This window comes from Bison bison, unplaced genomic scaffold, assembly GCF_000754665.1.
Source record: "Bison bison bison isolate TAMUID 2011002044 unplaced genomic scaffold, Bison_UMD1.0 scf7180017864254, whole genome shotgun sequence".
Taxonomy (NCBI): domain Eukaryota; kingdom Metazoa; phylum Chordata; class Mammalia; order Artiodactyla; family Bovidae; genus Bison; species Bison bison.
The window spans coordinates 5,145,753-5,167,822 of NW_011494826.1; the positions used below are offsets into that span (position 1 = coordinate 5,145,753).

Below are 22,070 nucleotides of genomic sequence, written 5' to 3' on the forward strand. Positions count from 1 at the left end.
ATATTTTTATGCCTGGGCAATTATGAAAAATGGCACAAGGTGGCCAAACATTATGGCTCAGGTGAGCGGATGTCTTTACAAGGGGCAGAGGGACCGTCTAGTGTGATTAATGGGAGACTTCCAGTCCTTTGTTCCTAATGCAGTTTATCCTCAAAACCTGTCAAAGTCTGAAGACTGTTCATTAACTGTTTTTGCAACATCCAGGCTCTCACTGTGGCATATAAAACACAATATAAATGATTTATTTGTGATCCTTGATTGCATCCCAGGTGACATTCTGAATATTTATTTTTGTTGGGGCTGGCTTTATATTAATTGAATGGTACAAAACCATGTAGCATGGGCCAGCATCTGCCTTTCCAGGGCTGGAGATGACTGTTTTATGGACTAAGCTCTGAACATGCCTCTGGGCCTGGCTCTTAGTTTATATTTGCCTTTTTAGGACAATGGAATAAAGTGGGTCCAGTGGCTCAACTATTTTCAGGCCTCTTCCGTGAATCACCAAGTGGGAGGCAGCTGGCAGAAGGCAATGAGGTTTGAGCTATATTGCATAAGGACCACGAGGTACTGAAGCCAGGACATAACACTGCAGTGAAAATGCGGAAGCAAAAGAAATCACTAATTTGGCTTATAAATTCAACAGTTGCTAGTTACACATGATTCACAAACTTTTTAGTAACTATGGCCAATATTTTTATCTCAGCTCCATCTCAACTTGCTACTCAGTTTTTGGACTTCCTCCTTTCCACCTATAACTGCTGAGTAATCACAAAATGAAACCTGATACTCACCTAAGAAAACACGAGAAGGCACACCTCATGCAAACATAAATTATACAAGATACTTGAAAGATAAATTAAAAATTACTCTTGGCGTATCTGAAATGTCACATCCTTTGAAGAACATCGTAAATGAGAGTTTCCTGAATTTTAGACAGCCTCTTTTCATTGAATTTGAAACATTCAATTAGAAACAAACTGTTGGTCACAAGATGATATAGAAAGACCTTGAGCGCTTCTCTCACAGGCACACCAAAATCACAATTATTTACAGCCAGCCATCGATGAAAAAGACCCAGACCTACCAGAAAAGATCTACAATGAGAATATAATGAAGGAATCATCATGAGACAGCAGGAGGGGCTGAGTAGTGATAAAGTCAAATCCCATACCCCCAGGCGGGTGATCCACAAACAGGAGAACAATCACAACTGCAGAGATTCTCCCAAAGGACTGAGAGGTCTGGATCCCACTCTGGGCTCCACAGCCCAGAGATCCAGCACTGGGAAGGCACTCCCCCCACCCCACCCCCGCCCCTGGAGAATTTGGCTTTGAAGGCCACAGGCTTACTTCTGGGAGTTCCAGAAGGCTGATGGAAATAGAGACCTCACTTGTAAGGGATTCACACAAAGTCTACCCAGGGTAGAAGCAGTAATTTGGTGGTAGCCTGGGTTAGACCTACCCCCTCCTGGAGAGGTAGGAAATAACTCCATTTCACCCTGGGTACATAGATTCCTGAACCATTTTGGGGAGCTCCTTCTACGACATGGTAATACTATCCTGGAATTTTTCTTATAGCTTATTACCACAGAAAAATCCCACTGTAGCCCAACAGTCTGCAGGCTCAAGTACTGGGATGCCTCAGGCCAAGCAGTTAACTGGACACTGACACAGCCCCATCTACCAGCAGACAGGTTGCCTCAAGAACCCTGGGTCTGCAGCTACCTCTGGACATAGCCTTGCCCACCAGAGGACCCAGGACCTATCCCCACACACCAGTACACAGGCAATAGATCCAAGACTCCCAGGACCCTCCAAGCAGAGACCCCGGCCCAGGTCCCATCCATCAGTGAGCCTGCCCTAGTTTCAGATCCAACTCGACCCACCAGCAGGCAGGCACTAGACAGAAAAAACACCACCACAATCTGTAGACCAGGCCTGCCCTGGAACTGGCTGGGCCTGGTCTCCACCCACTAGTAGGCCAATACAAGCTTCAAGACACCAGCCCCCACAGTCAGCAATCTGACATTTGCTCTGGGACCCCTAAGCCTGCAAGCAGGCCCCAGGACCTGGCTCTGTCCACCAGTAGGCTGGCACTAGCCCCAGGATCTGGCTTCATCCACCAGTAAGTAGACAACAGCCCCAGGTTCTCCTGGATCCTGACTCTGCCCATCAGTAATATAGCACTAGCCTAGGGCCTCCAGGTTTCTGCAATTAGCTGCCTCATGATCAGACCCCATAACCAGCAGCTGGCAGCCTTTGCACCAGGCAGGACCTGGCAACCAACTCGACCACAGCCAAATAAACCTACCAGACCATTGACATAGTCTGCTCACCACAACAGAAATACCCACACAGCCCTCATAGAACATTTGGAGTGTATAGCTCTGCTGACAAGATGGGAGTGTGCTATTGGACTCATAGGATGTCTCACCAGGAAATATAACTAACTTACCAGATACATAAAAATAGCAAGTTAGGTAAAATGAAGTGATAGAAGAACATATACCAGATGAAGGAACAAGATAAACTCCAGAAGAACCAAGTGGAAATAGACATGCTACCTGAGAAAGAGTTCAAGGTAGTGATCATAAACAGGATCAAAGAAATTGGGAGAATAATGGATGCATAGAATGAGAAGTTGGAAGTTTCTAATGAAGAGTTAGAAGATAAAAATAATAAATATAAAAGAGATGAAGAATACAATAACTTAAATGAAATAATACACTAGAAGGGATCAACATTAGACTAAATGGTTCAGAGGAATATAACAACATGAGCTAGAAGATAGAGTAGTGGGAATCACTGATGCTGAACGGAAAAAGGAATAAGAAATGAGGATAATTCCCTCTGGGACAACATCGAATGTACTAATATTCACATTATACGGGTCCCACAAAGAGAAGGGGGAGGACTGAGAACATAATTGGAGAGAGAATAGCTGAAAACCTCCCTAACCTGGGAAAAGAAACAGACATCCAAATTCAGGAAGTACAGAGAGTCCCATACAGGATTAACACAAAGAGGAACACATCAAAACATTGTAATTAAAATGGCAAAAACAGAAGATAGAGAATATCAAAAGTTTCAAGAGAACAGCAACATTTTACATACAGGGGAACTCACAAGATTATCAGCTGACTTTTCTGCAGAAACTCTAAGCCAGAAGCGAGTGACACAATATATTTAAAGTAATGAAAGGGAAAAAACTACAACCAAGATTATTCTACCCAGCAAGGCTGTTGTTCAGATTTGATGGGGAGATCAAAAGCTTCACAGACAAGCAAAAGCTAAGAGAGTTTAGTACCACCAAACAAGCTTCCAAGGAATGTTAAAGTAACTTCTCTGAGCAAAAAAGGACACAATGAGAAGCATGAAAATCATACAAGGAGAAAGCTCATCAATAAAGGCAAATGCACAGTAAAGGTAGGAAATCATCCCCTCATAAAGTTAGTAAGAAGGTTAAAAGAAAAAAGTAGTAAAATTATCTATATTTACAGTAATTTTAAGGGGAGAAGAGCATAACGCAGGGTTGTTGAAATGCATTTGAAATTAAGAATCAGCAACTTAACCATTCATATGTACAGATTGCTATATAAAAACATCATAGTAACCTAAAACCAAAAATCTGTGATACATACATAAAAAAGATAAAGGAATCCAAACATAACACTATAGATGATCATCAAATCGTAAGAGATGAGGACAAAAACAAAGGAATAAAAAAAAGACCTACCAAACCAACCCAGAAGCAATTAACAAAATGTCATATCAATAATTATTTTAAATGTAAATAGACTAAACGCTCTAATCAGAAGACATAGTGAAAAGAAATGAGAAAAAATTGATTACACGGGGTCTAAACAGCATGTACTAAAAAATCAATGAGTCAATGAAATCAAAATGGAAATTTAAAAATACCTTGAGACACATGACAATGAAAATACAACCATTCAAAATCCACTGGATGCAGCAAAATCAGTTCTTAGAGGGAAGTTAATAGCAATACAGGCCTTCCTCATAAAGCAGGAAAAATCTGAAATAAACAACCTAACCTACCACCTAAAATAATTAGAGAAGAACAAATGAAATCTAAATCTAAAGTCAGCAGAAGAAAAAAAATAATAAGATATGGAGGATATAAATAAAATAGGGATTGAAAAAAGAAGGGAAAAAAAAGCAATAGAACCAAGAGCTGGTTATTTTAAAGGGTTAAGAAAATTGACAAACCTCTGGCCAGGCTCACCAAGAAGAGAAAGAACCCAAATAAACAAAATAAGAAATGAAAAAGGAAAAATCTCAACTGATAGTGCAGAAATACAAAAAAAGATGAGAATTCTATGAATAATTATATGCCAACAAATTTGACAACCTGGAAGAAACAGACAACTCTCTAGAAGCTTACAGCACTCCAAAATTGAATCAAGAAGAAATAGATGATTCGTGCAACTGGCCACTAGAAGTGAAACAAAATCTGTAGTAAAAAAAAATAAAAACTCCCTACAAATAAAAGTCTAGGATCAGACGACTTCGTAGATAAATTTTACCAAATATATAAAGAGCTTACACCAATTCTTCTCGAACTCTTCCAAAAGATTGAAAAGAAAGGAACATTCCCAAAGACATTCTACGAAGCCACCATAATCCTGATACCAAAACAAGACAAAGCAAGACAAAGATAACCACCAAGAAAAAAAATTACAGGCCAACATCTTTGATAAACACAGATGCAAAAATTCTCAACAAAATACTAACAAACCAAATCCAAAACCAAATAATAAAGATCATATACCACAGTGATGGTCCGATATATGCAAATCAGTGTAAGCCACCACACCAACAAAAGAAAATCTAAAAACCACATGATTATCTCAACAGATGCAGAAAAAGCATCTGACAAAATTCAACATCCATTCATGATAAAAAGAAAAAAAACTCTTACCAAAGTGAGTATACAGGGGACATATCTCAACATAATAAAAGCTATTTATGACAAACCCAGAGCCAACATGATACTCAATAGTGAAAAGCTGAAAGCCTTTACACTAAAGACAAGGATGCCCACTCTCACCACATCTATTCAACATAGTATTGGAAGTCCTAGCCACAGCAGTCAAACAAAAAAAACAAAAGGTATCCAAATTGTAAGGAAGAGGGAAAAGTGTCACTATATGTAGATGACCTGATACTATATATAGAAAACCCTAGTGCTTAGTCACTCAGTTGTGTCCAACTCTGCAACCCCATGGACTACAGCCTGCCAGACACCTCTGTATGGGATTCTCTAGGCAAGAATACTGGAGTGGGTTGACATGACCTCCTCCAGGGGATCTTCCCAACCCAGGGATCAAACACAGGCCTTCCACATTGTAAGCAGTTTCTTTACCATCTGAGCCACCTGGGAAGCCCCTAGAAAACCCTAAGGACTCCACAAAAAAACTACTAGGTCTAATAAATTAATTCAGCAAAGTAGCAGGATACAAGATTAACATTCAGAAATCAGTTGCATTTCTTTGCTCTAACAATGAAATATCAGAAAGGGAATGCAAAAAAAAAAAAAAAATCAAAAAACAAACAAACAAAAAAAAACAGTCCCTCTTAAAATTGCACCAAAAGAAAAACCCCAAAAACCTAACTGAGGAAGTGAAAGACATATCCTGAGAACAATAAAACATTAATAAAGGAAATTAAAGAGGATTCAAAGAATGGAAAGATATACTCTTGGACTGGAAGAATTAATATGGCTAAAATGGCAATACTACCCAAAACAATCTAGAGATTTAATGTAATCCCTATCAAATTACACATGACATTTTTTACAGAACTAGAAAAAATAATCCAAAAATTTATGTAGATGTGTACTAAGTCATACCCCACTCTTTGTGACCCTGTGGACTATGGCCCACCAGGCTTCCCTGTTCATGGGATTCTCCAAAAACTTATAGATCCATGAAAGACCAGAATTGCCAAAGCAATCCTGAGGGAAAAAAAACAAAACAAAACAAAAAAGCTAAAACAAAGCAGGAGGTACAACCCTCCCAGACTTTAGCACATACTACAAAGCTACAGTAATCAAAACTGTGATATTGGTACAGAAACATACATATGGATCAATGGAACAGAATAGAAAACCCAGAAATCCACACACCTATGATCAATGACTCTTCAGCAAAGAAGGTAAAAATATAAAGTGGGAAAATGACAATCTCTTCAGCAAGTGGTGCTGGGAAAGTTGGACAGCTACATGTAAATCAACGAAGTTAGAACACATCCTCACACCATACACAAAAATAAACTCAAAATGGCTTGAAAACTTAAGTATAAGATATGACACCTCAAAACTCCTAGGAGACAGCATAGGCAAAACATTCTCTGACATAAGTCCAACCAGTGTTTTCTTAGGTCAGCCTCCCAAGGCAATAGGAAAAAAAAATACAAAAGTAAACAAACGGGACCTAATCAAACTTACAAGTGTTTGCACAGCAAAGGAAATCATTTAAAAAAAAAGAAAAAAGACAACCTGCAGAAAGGGAGAAAATGATCACAAATGATGTGACAGATAAGGACTTAATCCTCAAAATATACAAACAGCTCATACAACTCAACAACAACAAAACAAACAACCCAATCAAAACATGGGCTGAAGACCTTAACAGACATTTCTCCAAAGACAATATACAGATGGACCTTGAAAAGATGCTCGACATTACTAAGTATTAGAGAAATGCAAATCAAAAGAAAAAGGAAGTACCACCTCACTCCAGTAAGAATGGCCATCATTAAAAAGTCATTAAAAATAACAAATGATGGAGAGGGTGTGGAGAAAATGGAACCATCCTACACGGTTGGTGGGATGTAAGTCGGTGCAGCCACTATAGAAAACAGTATGGATGTTCCTCAGAAAACTAAAAATAGAACTGCTATATGACCCAGAAATCCTACTCCTGGGCATATATTCAGAGAAAACTAATTTAAAAAGATCCATGCACCCCTATGTTCATAGCAGCACTATTCACAAAAGCCAAAACATGGAGACAACCTAAATGTCCATCAGCAGATGAATGGATAAAGAAGTGGTACATATGTACAATGGACTACTACTTCGGCCATAAAAAAAAAGATAATGCCATTTGCAGCAACATTGATGTGACTAGAGATTATCATATCAAGTAAGTCAGAGAAAGACAAATACCATATGATATCACTTATATGCAGAATCCAAGGTATGGCACACGTGAACCCATCTATCTACAAGACAGAAACATACTCACAGACACAGATCAGACCTGTGGTTGCCAAGGGGGACGGGGGGAGGGAGAGAGGGACTGGGACTTTGGAACTGGTAGATGCAAACTCTTATATTTAGAATGGATAAACATGTTCCTATTGTACAGCACAGGGAACTATACCCAGTGTCCTAGGATAAACCATAATGGAAAAGAATATTTTAAAAAAAGTGTACATATGTGTATAACTCAGTTTGTTGTATAGCACAGATTGGCACAACATTTTAAATAAACTTTAATTCAATTTTTAAAAGTATTACTAAAACAAAAAAGGCTGAAGGGATATAAAAACAAGACCTACAGTAGACTTCATGTCCAAAGACACGTACAGACTGAAAGTGAGAAATAGAAAAAGGTATTCCATGCTAATGGAAATCAAAAGAAAGCCAGGGTCACAATACTTATATCAGATAAAATAGACTTAAAATAGTTAAAACAGAGACTGTTACAACAGACAAAAAAAAGGACATTACATAATGATCAAAGGATCAATCTAAGAAGATAACAGCAATTATAAATACACACCCAACATAGGAGCACCTAAATACATAAAAGCAAATATTAACACACATAAATGGATATATCAACAGTAATGTAATACTAACAGAGGACTTTAACACCCCACTTACATCAATGGGCAGATCATTCAGACGGAAAATTAACAAGGAAACACTAGCCTGAAGTGACACATTGGACCAGATGGAGCTAGAAAGCAAAAAACAAACAAAACCCATTAGTAGAAGGAAATAAATGATAAAGATCAGAACAGAAATAAATAGAAAAAATAGAAGAGATCAACAAAACTAAGAGCAGTTTCTTTGAAAAGATAAAATTGATAAAACTTTAGCCAGACTCATCATGAAAAAGAAAAGGTCCAAATCAGCAATTTCAGAAATGAAAAAGAAGTTACATCCAACACCACGAAAATACAAAGGATCATAAGAGACTCCTAAGGGCAACTATATGCAAATAAAATGGACAGCCTAGAGAAATTCCTAATATGTACTATTTTCCAAATCTGAACCAGGAAGACATACAAAATACAAACAGACTAATTATCAGTGATGAAATTGAATCAGTAATAAAGAAAAGAAAAAGAAAAAAAACTCCAGTAAACAAAAGTCCAGGACCAAACGGTGAAGGTGAATTGTACCCAACATTTAGAGAATAATTAATACCTATCTTTCTTAAATTATTCAAAAAAAATTGCAGTGGCACGAACACTTTCAAACTCATTCTGTGGTGCTACCATCACCCTGATACCAAAACCAGACAAAAAGAAAACTTCAGGCCAATATCACTGATGCAACAATGTAGATGCAGAAGTCCTCAACAAAATATTAGCAAACCAAATTCAAAGATACATCAAAAGATAGTATACCATGATCAAATGGAATTTATCCCAGAGATGCAAGAGCTTTTCATTATCTGCTAAGCAATCAGTGCTATACACATTAACAAATTGAAGAATAAAAATCATGTGATGCAGAAAACACTTCTGACAAAATTCAACTTCCATTCATCATTAAAAACTCTCCAGAAAGTGGGAATAGAGTGAATTTATCTCCACATAATAAAGAGCATATATGACAAACCTACAGCTAACATCATTCTCAACAGTGAAAAAAGTTGAAAGCATCCCACTCTCACCACTTTTATTCAACGTATTGAATAAATCTAGCCAGAACAGAGGAGATACAACGAAGCTGGATTTTAGTGATCCAACTGATGGAAAAGTGTATAGAAGATTTAGTAGGAGAGCTAGTTGGCAGTTTTACCAGGTAGGAATTCAACAGTCAACCTCAGGAAGAAAAGGGAGAAAAAAAATAACACCATTTTGCTTTCCCTGAGGTAAACTATTCGACTTTAAGAACAGTTCTAATTCAGAACAGCTAAATCAACCCAAACACCATTTTCTAATGTTCATTTAGTTAATGGGTTTGTCTAAAAGGACCCTTTATCTTAGGGAACAGACTTTACCAACATAGCATTTTCTTTTTGGAGGCCCTTTTGTAAAATTAGAAACGAACTCAATGAATGTGCCGTATATTTTACTGCCACAACATTTAAAATATGTTTTTCCTCCAGGAAATTTTCAAACTGATCTCTTTCTTCCCAGGTACCTCCAGATCATCAGTTACTCGATGTAAACCTGGAGCCAACTGCCCCAGTTCACACAGTAGCATCAGCAGACAACTGTCCCCTCTCTCTGTCACAGAAGATTCCTCTGCTCCTATTCTTGAACTTCAGAGTCGAGGATCCTCTGGAGTTTGTGGACACAGAGCTGAGAGGCAAAACAGATCAGGTATGTGAGTGACCTCCTCTTAAACAACAGTACATGGGGTAAGCTTCTAGCCAGCAATGAAAGATCTCACCATTGGCACAGAATGTAGAGATGTGACACTGACTCTCAGGAGTACATGTGAGCAAAGTTTATCAAGTGGGAGGAGAAGGAAGAAGAGAAATGTATAGATATAATCCATTAATGATGGACAGGGTACAGTGTAGCAGAGAAACAATACCAAAACCTATAGTTGGAGGGCTTAACCCGTGGTTAAACAGTGACTTCTAATGAAGTTTATAAGGAAACTATTTTTCTTATCTTCAAGATGGCAAAAGCCAGCACCTTTTATCTCAGTCCTGGGATTTAATAATAGCAAGCTGTACCCATTCTGAGAAGAATAAAAGCACCAGTAAAATCACAGACTCTGCTTTTATCTTTATTAGGACTGCCAGTCCTTGGAGCCCTTCTAGTTTTCCCAATTTTATACCTCCTTCAGGACACTTCAGTTGCCTCCCTGATCAGCATTTACTATTAGATCAAGACCTTTAACCTTTCCTCACATCTGCCTGATCACTTACCAATCCCTGGAATACTTGGGTTACTGGATTCACTAGATAAATCTCTTAACTATATCCATGGGTTTCCCAGAGAATGTATCATTTTAAAACATAGCTGGAACATGCATGGGACTTCCCTAGTGGTTCAGACGGTAAAGAATCTGCCTGCAATGCAGGAGTATGCATAAAATCCTTAAAAGATGAAGAAGGACACAAGAGAGAGCTAAATAGAGACAGAACTCTGGAAAACTCTAAAATGATCAGAAGAGGACGAGGAACAGGACTCAGCAAAATAAACTGAAAAGGAAAGGTTAGTGATATAGAAGGTTGTTATTTCATCTAAAGGAAGTAGTGAAAAAGTATCCATTGAACTTCAAAAACAGGAGATTATTTATTATTATCTAGAAAGAGAAATTTCAAGAGAGTCATGGGGCAAAAGCCAAAATGTAGCAGTTGAGGAAGAATGGGTGGGAAAGAAGCAAAGATAGTTAAGTACAGTATACAGACAGACCTCAGAGATACTGTGGGTTTGTTTCTAGACTCTTGCGGTAAAACAAATATCACAATAAAACAAGTCACGTGAAAAAAATAAATGCAGCTGGGTCCACGAGGCTGCTGCCCAATACTGTTACATTTTGGTGATGGACATCATACTGCCTTCCCCAGAGATAATCTCAAGCTTTGAGTCCATATGCACTTCCTCTCATCATATGACCACACTTTTACCTTCCTGAAAAGACTGAAACAATTGTGTGCTAACAGATGCTTTCCTCCCTGCCTCAAAGTGTCTCAGTTCTCTTGCTTGCTAATTTGCTAATTATCATCATTGCAGGGGCTTCCCTGGTGGCTCAGATGGTAAAGAATCCACCTGCAATGCAGGAAACCTGGGTTCAATCCCTGGGTTGGGAAGATCCCCTGGAGAAGGGAACGGCTATCCACTCCAGTATCGTGGCCTGGAGAATTCCAAGGACAGAGGGAGCCGTCAGGCTACAGTCCACGGGGTCGCAAAAAGTCAGACTTGACTGAGAGACTTTCACTGTCATCATTGCAGGGACCGCTTTTGACTTCTGTGTTTGCTATCATTCTGATGCCAACTCCTCCTACATCCGTGATTACCTCCTCTCCATATCTACCACCTACATTTTCAATCTCCCCTTCTCCATTTATTCCTTCAGCTTGGCCAGCAATATATTAAAATCTCTTGCATCCTTAAAGTCAATAGTGACACCAGCAAAAACAACAAAATAACTCTATTCAAAACAAGTGGGTAGTGGAAAAAAATCAAAAAACAAAAACCTTATAACTTTGAGAACACTAGCTTTAAAAAATAAGCAGAAGAGAAATAATTCAGGGGACGCAGGTAAATGAAGGCATAGAGGAGGTGTGAAAGCCTCTTCTAGGGTCCTACTTATTTGATTAGGGGTTTTTATGAGAAAAGATTTTTTTCCCCAAAATGACAATATTTTAAAATGGAATCTCAGCAACTATGGACCCCAGGGCCAAAACTCCTTTGTAAAAAGTGAAGAAAATGACATTGTAAATCTTCAGAAAGTTTTAATTGGCTTTAATTAGTTGCAGTAATATTCTTATTATCCCAGTTATCTGCAGAACAGAATGTTGCAGTTAATTAAGTATGGTTAATAAATTTGCCCTCTCTATCATATACCAATTACAAATCTCAAAGACTGTACCACTGAAGACCACATGTGGCATAATTCACTCTTTCTGCAATGATTCGGAAGACACTTGGGGATATTCCTAGACACCAAAAAGAAAAAGAAAAGGAGAAGAATCTAAAGAGCAGCTCGATGTTCTCATGAATGTTATGGTACTTAACCTCAAAATGAATCCCATGAGCTAAGTATTATTGGTGTTTGACAGAGACGCTAAGACCAGAATTAAATATATACTCAGGGCCTTCTGGTGGCAGGGCTAGGACTTTCACTCATGCTTCCAAATTCCAGTGGCCTCTACCATCAATCTGTGTGACTGTAATCAAGATTCAGAGAGACGAATGGAATTACTGATAAATCAATTTTAATGATGTATACAAAACAATAAATCTAAGCAGGACTATAGAAACTCATATTTAAATGATCAGAAAAATAAAAGAACCCTGGAGAGTCAATCTTCCAATGGTATCTACAGATAGTAAAATTAAAGAATTGTCAACAATTCAATCTAGTTCTCAGAAGATGAGCCAGTACTATGGGACGATTTAGGTGACTATTGGTGTCATCGAAAGTACTCTGTATGTTCTGACAGTGGTACAGATGTCATCTTCAAAGGTGACAGTAAAGGCAGATGTCAAAGGAATACAAATAACCTTTGTATAATCATTCCTCCTTTATGAGCTAGTCCCTTAGAATAGTGTGATCTAAAGTGTAGTATACCTTTCTCTTCTATTAAACCTCATGCAAGGCTGCCATTCCTGCCAGGAAACTTTTCTCTAAACCATTTTTGAAGCTTCCAGTGCTTAAATGGGGAGCTCAAGCCTGAAACCTAGACCGAATGAATATTCAGAATAAAAAGTTTAGACCCTGGAGTCATACTGACTTGGGCTCAACCTTGAACAACCTTTAATACAAGTCTCAGTTTTTGCATCTGTAAAATGGGACTGGTAATAACCCACTTACTTGGGTAGGCTCATGTTCCCTTTCCAGCCTTCCAAGACAACAGCTCTTGTTCGGACCTCTTATTCATTTTCATTTTTTCCCCTCTACTCTCTGTATAAACCACATGTACATAGTGAATTTGAAGAGTGTTATCAGGTCTAGTCTATACACAGCCAAGGATTCTGGTTAGCATACTTTCAGCCTCATCTCAATGTTACTGCATCACGGAGGTTTCTCCTGGCCACTACACCTCATCTTAACAAGTGCTTCTTGTCTGCCTCCACGTGGCCTTGTATCTGCCATACACGGCCCTTCTCCCACTGTTTTAGATGTGTTTCCTGACCTTCCTCTAGATTATGAGCTCAAGTCTTTCATTTTTGAACCCCTGGGACCTATTTAACTACTTCCTGGTAGTCTCCACAGGACTTTGTTGAATAAATAAAAAGAATACCAGTTTTCATCTTCCGGAGACTAGGCTCTGAGAATTCTGTTTATAAGACTTGGAAGTCACGTAGTAATTGCCTGTTCATCCTGCTTGGTTTATATTCTCCAGTGAAAAATTCGCTTTCAAGGCTTGCTATCTGCTTTCCCCAAATAAATGGCTGGATGAACGCCTTTGCCAAAGCGGGGCAGTCACGCCTGGGTCATTAAGCAATGGAAACATTCAGCAGAGAGCCGGCAGGTTGTGAAGAGGAATGTGAGAAACCCATCCACTATCACTCTCAGTCTGTGGGCTGTACCACTTGCGTAAGCCCAGGATAAACCTTATATGCTTAGAGGAGGTCCCTGGAAACACCATGGAATTTTACAGACAATTCTGTCTACCTTTCCCCGGATTCTACCATCTAGGGACTCAGGATGACCACTGCTCTCATTTAATGTCCTGATGGGTATATAAATTCATTGTGTTGAAGTTTTTTTAACTCTTAGGGAGAAGGCCTTTATGATTGTCACTTTTGGAGAATTTCGGCTATTTCAGTGTGAAAAAAAATGCTACTAAATTTTCTTAGTAAATGTAAAAATATAAAGCAGAACTCACTGTGCTCCCAGAAATATATTAAATAGTAATTTGTTCTGAGGTAGGAGGTGATTTTGTGCAGTCCAGACTTGCTCTATTTAATCTTTGCTGCAGTTTAAAAAAAAAAAAAAAACTCAGTGGGAAATAACAATAAGTACTTATTTCTCATTCACTTTTTATGTTGGTGAATACAGGGTTCTAACTAGGTCCTGCTCATTCTCCTACATAGACCAGCTTCTATTTGAGATTTTCCATTCTAGTGGCAGAAAGGAAGAGCTAGAGATAGGTAGTGGGACTGTGTGAAGCCTCTTAAAGCTTCTACAGAGAGCTGGCATACCATACCACAGATGGTGAACATACCATCTGTTCATGTTTGATTAGGCAAAGCAGATCATGTGGCCAAGGCCAAAGCCTTTGAAGCTGAAATGCTCTCACAAGGAGGTGGGTAGGGTTCCCCTGAGAACAGAGAGCATCCACCAAGTTCATCAGCATCATCATGGCCTGGATAAGGGTCCCAGATACACAGTATACCTTATAGAGCAGAGATTCCAGACAGAAAATGAGCCAGTGTTATTTGTCTCTTCAGATGATAGCAGAGAAAACAAAACACTGGTGATTCTACTGTCTCTTTGATTTCTGTTTTATAACTTGATTTCCACACATTTGTATTCCTTTCCTGTTTGCAGGGGATGATGGAACACAGACTCATTCTGAGAACAGCAGCCAAGAAAACAGAATCAAGGCTCGCTACCTGTCCTGCATGTCCATGGTTCTGAAGGCTGTCTGGGGACTTTTGATCATCTTGTCAGTGTCATCATCTTGGGTTGGAACCACACAGATTGTAAAAATTACTTATAAGAACTTCTACTGTCCATTTTTCATGACTTGGTTTTCAACAAACTGGAACATTATGTTTTTCCCAGTCTATTATTCTGGTCATCTGGCCACTGCTCAAGAAAAACAATCTCCAATGAAAAAATTCAGGTAGGTTTCATATTAAATGGCCAATAGGAGATGGTTTGAAATAATTTCATGCAAATATGCATGATTTCATCTCTTTGAAAGATGAGTTGAGTGTGGAGAGGCAGGATCTAAGGTCAGTAATGAACATATGAACATGAAGAAACAGAATCAGCTCGCTCCTCCCTCCAAAATTATTGTCTACAACATGCCAGGCACTGTGCTAGTGCTTTTGCAGATCTTATCTAATTATCATTGATGGTAACAGCCACCTTTTAAGGTGGTGTTAATTATCCCTATTTTAGCACAAGAATAACAGGTTTGGAGAGATTCAGTGACTTGTCCAAGGTCACACATTTATAAATAATGGAACCCAGATTTTAATCCAGCTCAATCTCTCTCTTATCATGTTTTCAAAGAACAACCCAGGGTCTCGAGCCCAGAAAGAAAAAAAAACACTGTATTAATAAGATTCTTACAAAAACACTTGCTCAGTAGTCTGGACACAGTGGTGTTATAGCAGATAAAATGACTTGGTCTCATGCAAATGAAGTCTGGCCTTGGGATAGTTTAAAAGAAGCTGTTCTTTGCTGGCTAGGAACAGAGAGCTTTGTCTGTTGGTTTGCTGGCCATGAACTTGACTGCCATGGTTGTATTGGTTGCCCTGAGTTAGATCTGGCTTATGCAGCTCCATCTTGGAGAGATCGGAAAGTTGGCAGAGTCATGTCATCTAGTCCTGCGCAGCACTGAGGAAAGGTAAAAGTAGCATTTGGGTTAAAGGTCCTTTGTCAACAGACAGCTTCTTGAAAAGAAAAACCAGAATCAAGGAACAACTTCCAGGACAGTCACTCTGCTCACCAAGAGAAAACAGTGGTCTTGACCTCAGCAGATGGCAATGGGAGAGTGACAGCTTTTTTGCTTATTCCTCCTCAGCAGAATGGCAATACATTTGTCTTACAGGAGCCCAAATAACCTTTCTACCTTGCCCTTTTACCTTATGATAACATGGTAAGACTGTCCTTAAAAACGTAAGACATTCTGAAGGCTTTATCTTCAACTTCCAATTTCTATCACCAGCTTGGAATTGCCCGGGAATACTGAAGTCACACTGTGAGCTGACCTTCTCTGTGTGTCCATGAACATTCTGCTATCATTAAAGCAACAAAAACCAGTTCAAAAAGAAGTGTTTTCTTGTTTGGAGGAAAGAAAAAAGCCTTATATCTATTAAGGATTGCTAAGACTAATTTCTTCCCATTAAAACAGACATGATCCTGGGGCATAAGATCTTTTTAGATAACAATACTTAATACATGATTGCAGGGGACATGATCATCAGAATAAAGTTCTCCCTGATTGCAGATACCTCCATTTACTTATAGTGTATGTGATCTACTCAAAGGTTCCTATGGTTTAGACACATATGCAGATTAAAAACAGCAAAAGGTTAGTATGGGAAGTAATGCCTCAGAAGACCTCAAAGAAAGCCAGGTCAGTGTTACTTAAGAGAACACATTTACAACAAGAGGCTCCTGCTGACAGAAGTGTTGTTTGGGGAATGAGTTTCTCTCACACTGAAAAAACTCCGAATTTAGTGAAATCTGTGACTTAACAGGACACCTCCACCTGTTAGTCCTAGCGTGAAGTTGACCATTTCTGAAACTGAATCAAAGAGCTTTTATTTTCAAGCAGAAAACATTGTCTTTGAAGGGAATATTCTCTAGTGGCCCCTCCATATGAAAGGTAAACACTGCCAGAAAATTCTGAGATCCTTGATCTTTATTCCCTGTGGACTCTGCCAAAGGACAGTCTGCCAAGGGACTCTGCCATTAACACTGTCTGCCAAGAAGTCACCCCACGAAGCTCTCATGGCAGAACAAGGGGAGAATAGTTAGTGTCTAAGACTGGAAACTGGATGTATCCCATAGCATCAAACCCTCTATTTTCTCCCTTTCTCTTGAATGGTATGAAAGCATTTCCAGTTTTTTCCGTATCACTAACATCAAAAGAATTTTCAACAAAGTATCAAAACTTGGTGGTAAGGATTGTTCATTTGGAAGTAGTTTTTGATATTTCAATCATGCCATTTATATACAGTTAAGAGAATTCAATTGCCTCAGGTGAATTTGAAATTTAAGAAAAAAATTATATACCAGTTTTGATGGTATATCAAAAGAATATCAAAGGGTCATTTCTTAAGGGAAAAAAGTCTCTAGAAAGCCTGAAACTAGAGCCAAAGATACACCTGCCATATGTCAGGAAGCTAGGAAATGTGCTTAAGATGCCATCCAACATGCAGAAAGTGTTCCGTAACTAGTAGCTGCTGGAACAGCGATGAGCATGATTACATTGTCAGTACCCCCAACTTCTAAGCTTCTTTCCAAATTTTGCCTCCTGTCAATGCTTCTTGTCTAGAAATTCTGATCTCATCATCCCAGGGAGAGACAGGCTGTTGTTATCTGTTTCTCCACAGAAATCCATCTTTTTAAAAGAAATTTTCACATTTCCTAGCATTTAATGCTTAAACAGCAAGAGGTTTTACGCAGGTGAACTGGTGTTTGAATGGAGACCAGTTTTAATTCTTGTAACAGCAGTGACAAGTGGGGAGAAGGTTGGCACTGAGAGGAAAGGGGAAGAAAGGGTAATAAGGAGGAAGCCAGTTCTTGGGGGACAGGATAAGCCAGGCCAAGAGCCTCTGCTAGGCAGCAGTGCTATACTGGGGGCACTCTCCTCAGCCCACCTGCCTCTGCTGGCTTCCCCACGGGCAGGGTGTTTCCTTTCCTGAATCCAAAGTCTTTGAGTACATTCTACCCAGCATGATGTGGAGCCCTTGGTAAGAAGAACCATCACTGGCTAGGGCTTGTGATAGGAAAAGAAAGTCTTTAATCATAAATAGATTTGTTGTGGTTCTTAATGAATATATTTTAAAGGATGTTTAGAAGTTATAGATGTCAGGATAAATAAATCCATGACTCCCCACTCCAGCTCTCCCTGGCAGATTTCCGCAAGGACCAAATCTGTCTGTAAGAACAGAATACAAAGCATGTGCCTAGATGCTCCATAAAAACTGTTGCTTGCTCTGTGTGTGCCTCTGATTCTGAGTATCTCAACAGTAGGGCTTTAGAAAGGCCATCCATTTTATAATATTGTAAATCAATTACACCTCAGTAAAGCCAAACAAAGCAGAGACACCATCCATTTTCGTGTGTGTGAGCATGTGTAATTTCTGTTTACTTTGCAAAAGCTTTTGCCTCTGGCTTATTTAGTCCCTTCACTGAAGTTTTGTCTCCTTCAAGTTAAAATTAAGCTTTGGGAAATCCCATTTTGATTTTATGAAACCTTTCCATTTTGGTTGTCTCTCACATGAAAGTAAAACCACGGCATGCATGTCCATGTGTTCAAAATGGATTTTTAACCTTCCGAGAGTCACTGGCCTACAATTCCCTGTGTTCTCAGCTGCTTGGAAGCAACGTTTACTACGAGACTTGATATTGAAGCTCATCCCCCTGAGCCTGAAGCCTCACCACTTGGTCGTGCCCTCCCCACATGCAGTCCTCCTGTGGGCTGAATCACTTCATACAGGGGAGACAAACATTGCCTGGAGATTGCTTTGAGGCAAAGTAATACTTTGAGACACAATTATCTCTCTTCAGAAAGAGCTAGAAGAGAAACCAGAAACGAGCTATCTAGAGCCATATAAATAGATTTATAAACATAAACGTGCAACTGTGAATAACTTGTTGCTTTAAATGGGATATTTATACTACTCTTGAAAAAAAACAATGCCTGACACGAGATAGTTGCCTAACGAAAGCTTGAATGTTCATGAACGACTCCCAGCCTGTTTTCAGTCCATAATCAAAAAGGCATTGTTATTCTATCCCTTTAAATATCACCTGTATATATTGCTAGCCTCAACAATTTGATTAAAACAACCCTCTGGACTAAATAATTAATTTAGTCAGAAACCATGCAAGTCAAAGATTTAACTGAAATAACTATTTTTAAGCAGTATATTCAGACAACTCCTCCAGAATGGTCAAAGTTTGTATGTAAATGCAACTTGAATTTTATTTACTTTATGATTTGGGGTTGTCACAGAAACTTCATTTTTTCTGCCTTAAAAATGCTATGCTGTGCTTAGTGGCTCAGCTTGTGTCCAACTCTTTGTGACCCCGTGGACTGTAGCCCACCAAGCTCCTCTGTTTATGGGGATTCTCCAGGCAAGCATACTGGAGTGGGTTGCCATGTCCTTCTCCAGGGGATTTTCCCAACCCAGCGATCGATCCCAGATCTTCTGCATTGCAGGCGGATTCTTTACCATCTGAGCCACCAGGGAAGCCCAAGAATACTGGAGTGGGTAGCCTACCCCTTCTCTAGGGGATCTTCCCGACCCAGGGATTGAACTGGGGTATCCTGGACTGCAGGCGTATTCTTCACCAGCTGAGCTACCAGGGAAGGTGTAAAAGAAATTAGTTCAGTGGGCAGATGTTAGAAAGAGGCATAATGTTTTAGGAATAATAAAATACCGAGCTAGGCTTGCCTTCACATGCTGTGTGAGGTTGCACATTGTCTGTAGCCTATTCAATCTGTAGCAGCTGTCTTGACACTGTTGCATTTGTCCATTGGGAAAGCATCTTCTGTATCTTCGAATAGCTAGTAATTCCAGCAACCACTCATTTCTGGATTTCTCCAGGTTTCTCTAAGAATATTCAGCAAAAGCAGAATGGCTACCCCCAGAATCTTGCAGAATGGGTAGGGAAGGCCTGTGCTTGAGGAGATGGGAACTCCTCCATGCAACCCTCTCCACTCATGGCCTGAAGATGACAGCCCTGGGTTCAGTAGGTTCCACACGTGAATAATGGGTCTTGAGGGTTTGTGCTCTTGCCTAAAAATGGTTGTCAAGAGCTAGTCCACACAAGATGTGTTAACATCAATACCTATTAACCTCTCTTTCTTCCTTAGGGAATGCAGTCGAATTTTTGGTGAAGATGGTCTGACGTTGAAGCTCTTTCTTAAAAGAACTGCTCCCTTTTCTATTCTATGGACTTTGACTAATTACCTGTATTTACTGGCTTTAAAGAAGCTGACAGCCACGGATGTCTCTGCTCTGTTCTGTTGTAACAAAGCCTTTGTCTTCTTGCTGTCATGGATCGTGCTGAAAGACAGGTTCATGGGAGTGAGGGTAATAGCACACTTGATTCGATGCGTGAGGCTGCATTTAATCATAAATCCTTGGCATTGGGAGAGCTGCTTTGTTTTGTGGAGTTTCTGCAAAACTTACTTGGTTTTAAGTACAGATTGAAATTTGAAGATGCGCTAGAACACCCAGGCAGTTACAATGTCATGAGAGGATAAAAGATTTTTTCCATTGGGCAGTCAGCTGATGTCAACAGGAGGCACTCAGGGAAAATAAATTCTTTTTTTAGAATTAATGGTATATCAACTCCTTCTGTACTTGGGGAAGAAGGGTCTGAGAAAATTAGCCACAGTAAAGATTATGATTTGTTTTTTTTTTTTTTTTTCCCCCAGTCAACATGTTAGGACAACTCATGTTTTTTGCACCACCCACCCCACCCCCCCCGTGAATTTAATTAATATTGGTGTAAGTAGTAAGATTACCAAACAGTAATTAAAGTCACCAGTAGTGGCACAATGCTGTTAAAAGTGGCTATATATCTAGTATGACTAATCTAGAAATGGAACTAAAAACAACAACTTGTACTTTGGGGTACATATCCTTAATTGGATAGCATTAAACTTCCACCAACCACTTCAGTTCTGAGTTTATTCCTTTCAGAGATATTCTGGATTTAAAAATAAAAGGTTTTTTGTATATTTGACCTTTGTTACATTGATTGAGAGCTATGCAGACATAAGGAGCCAGATCTCATTCATATAATCTGGCATGCCACCATGATGAAAATATTGAGTAAATAATTATTTAAAAGTAGATCCAAACAAAGAGCGTTTTTCCAGAAAATAAACATCACACAATTGCTGTTCTACAAAAGAAATGTCCAAGACTGGGTTGAAACATTTTTTCGCTATTGCAAACTTTTGCTCCTGTTGCAATGATTCCAGGGTCCTTGCCTCGCTAAATGCTGAAATTCACATCTATATTAGAGAGTTTGTGATAGTCATCATCCTGAAAACATTTTCTTAATAGCCAGTTAGCTAATTCTGGTTGTATCTTGGGGGATGCTGCTCAGAAATTCAGAACTGAAACTTGACACAGACAAGAAGTAGAAAGCTACCGCAGAAAACAAGATGAAAAATTCTCAATCAGTCCATGATACCATTCGACTATACCAGATACAGCCTCACACTCATTCTCCACTAGCTAATCTTAGATATCACACCCAAGAGGCTTAGCATAATGGCATTACTCATGAAGCACTGGCTGTCTAGTGTCAGGAACCCCAACGAGTCCTTGAGAACAAGAACCTTCTTCACACTGCTCACTGATCCATTCAGCTGGGGTTGACATAATTTGTGGGGCCCAGTGAAAAGTGAAAATGCAGAGCCCCTTGCTGAAAAACATTGTGAATAATTACAAGATGGAAACATTATGGGGCCCAGTGCATCTGTACAGGTCATATACCCATGAAACTGGCTCTGCCTCTATCTCTAACACCTAGAACAATACAAGGGACAAAGTAGGGATTGTACATATTTAGGGATATAGTGAATGAACTCATACTTACAAGATCTTTCTCATTTCTATCTATCACCACGAGAATCACCCATGAGAATTTGGAAATCTTTTCAGACAAGAGGGAAAGAAAGGAGATTTAGGGGCTTTTCTGGTTTTTCAGTGTAATGTGACTACCAAAAGGAAATCAACACACCCACTGTTAGATTTGCTGTTGTTGTTCAGTCGCTAAGTCATGTCCTAATTTTTGCAACCCCATGAATGGCAGCACACCGGGCCTTCTTGTCCCTCACCATCTCCTAGAGTTCACTCAGGTTCATGCCTATTGTATCAGTGATGCCGTCCAACCATCTCATCCCACTTCAGTATTCTTGCCATGAGAACCCCATGAACAGTATAAAAAGGCAATAAGATGCTATTAGATTTACCAGTAAGGAAATAAGTTGTATTTGAATGAATGAAACTTATGCAAAAGGTCGTATAAAAAAAGACGTTTATTTGAGGTCTTTTAGAAGAAAAAACTCAGCTGTGTAACTTATATTTAAATGGCAGATTTAGGAAATCTACCTAGAAGTTACAAAGCATGCTATTGGGCTAACAAAAAAGTCCATTAGAGTTTTTCCATAACGTTATGGAAAAACATCTTATGAACTTTTTGGCCAACTTAATATTTTAAAATTGGCATCTGTGGTGGGTGAA

General features: G+C 39.2%; 1 protein-coding gene across 1 annotated transcript in view; it reads left to right on the forward strand.

Annotated features, from left to right (window-relative positions):
- SLC35F4 (solute carrier family 35, member F4) overlaps window positions 1-22,070 on the forward strand; it is a 286,201-nt gene that overhangs the window by 244,802 nt on the left and 19,329 nt on the right. Inside the window, exons 2-4 of the mRNA XM_010847684.1 lie at window positions 9,405-9,590; window positions 14,446-14,743; window positions 19,682-19,901. Coding sequence (XP_010845986.1) covers window positions 9,405-9,590; window positions 14,446-14,743; window positions 19,682-19,901 — 704 coding nt within the window. The remainder of the gene's footprint in view (window positions 1-9,404; window positions 9,591-14,445; window positions 14,744-19,681; window positions 19,902-22,070) is intronic.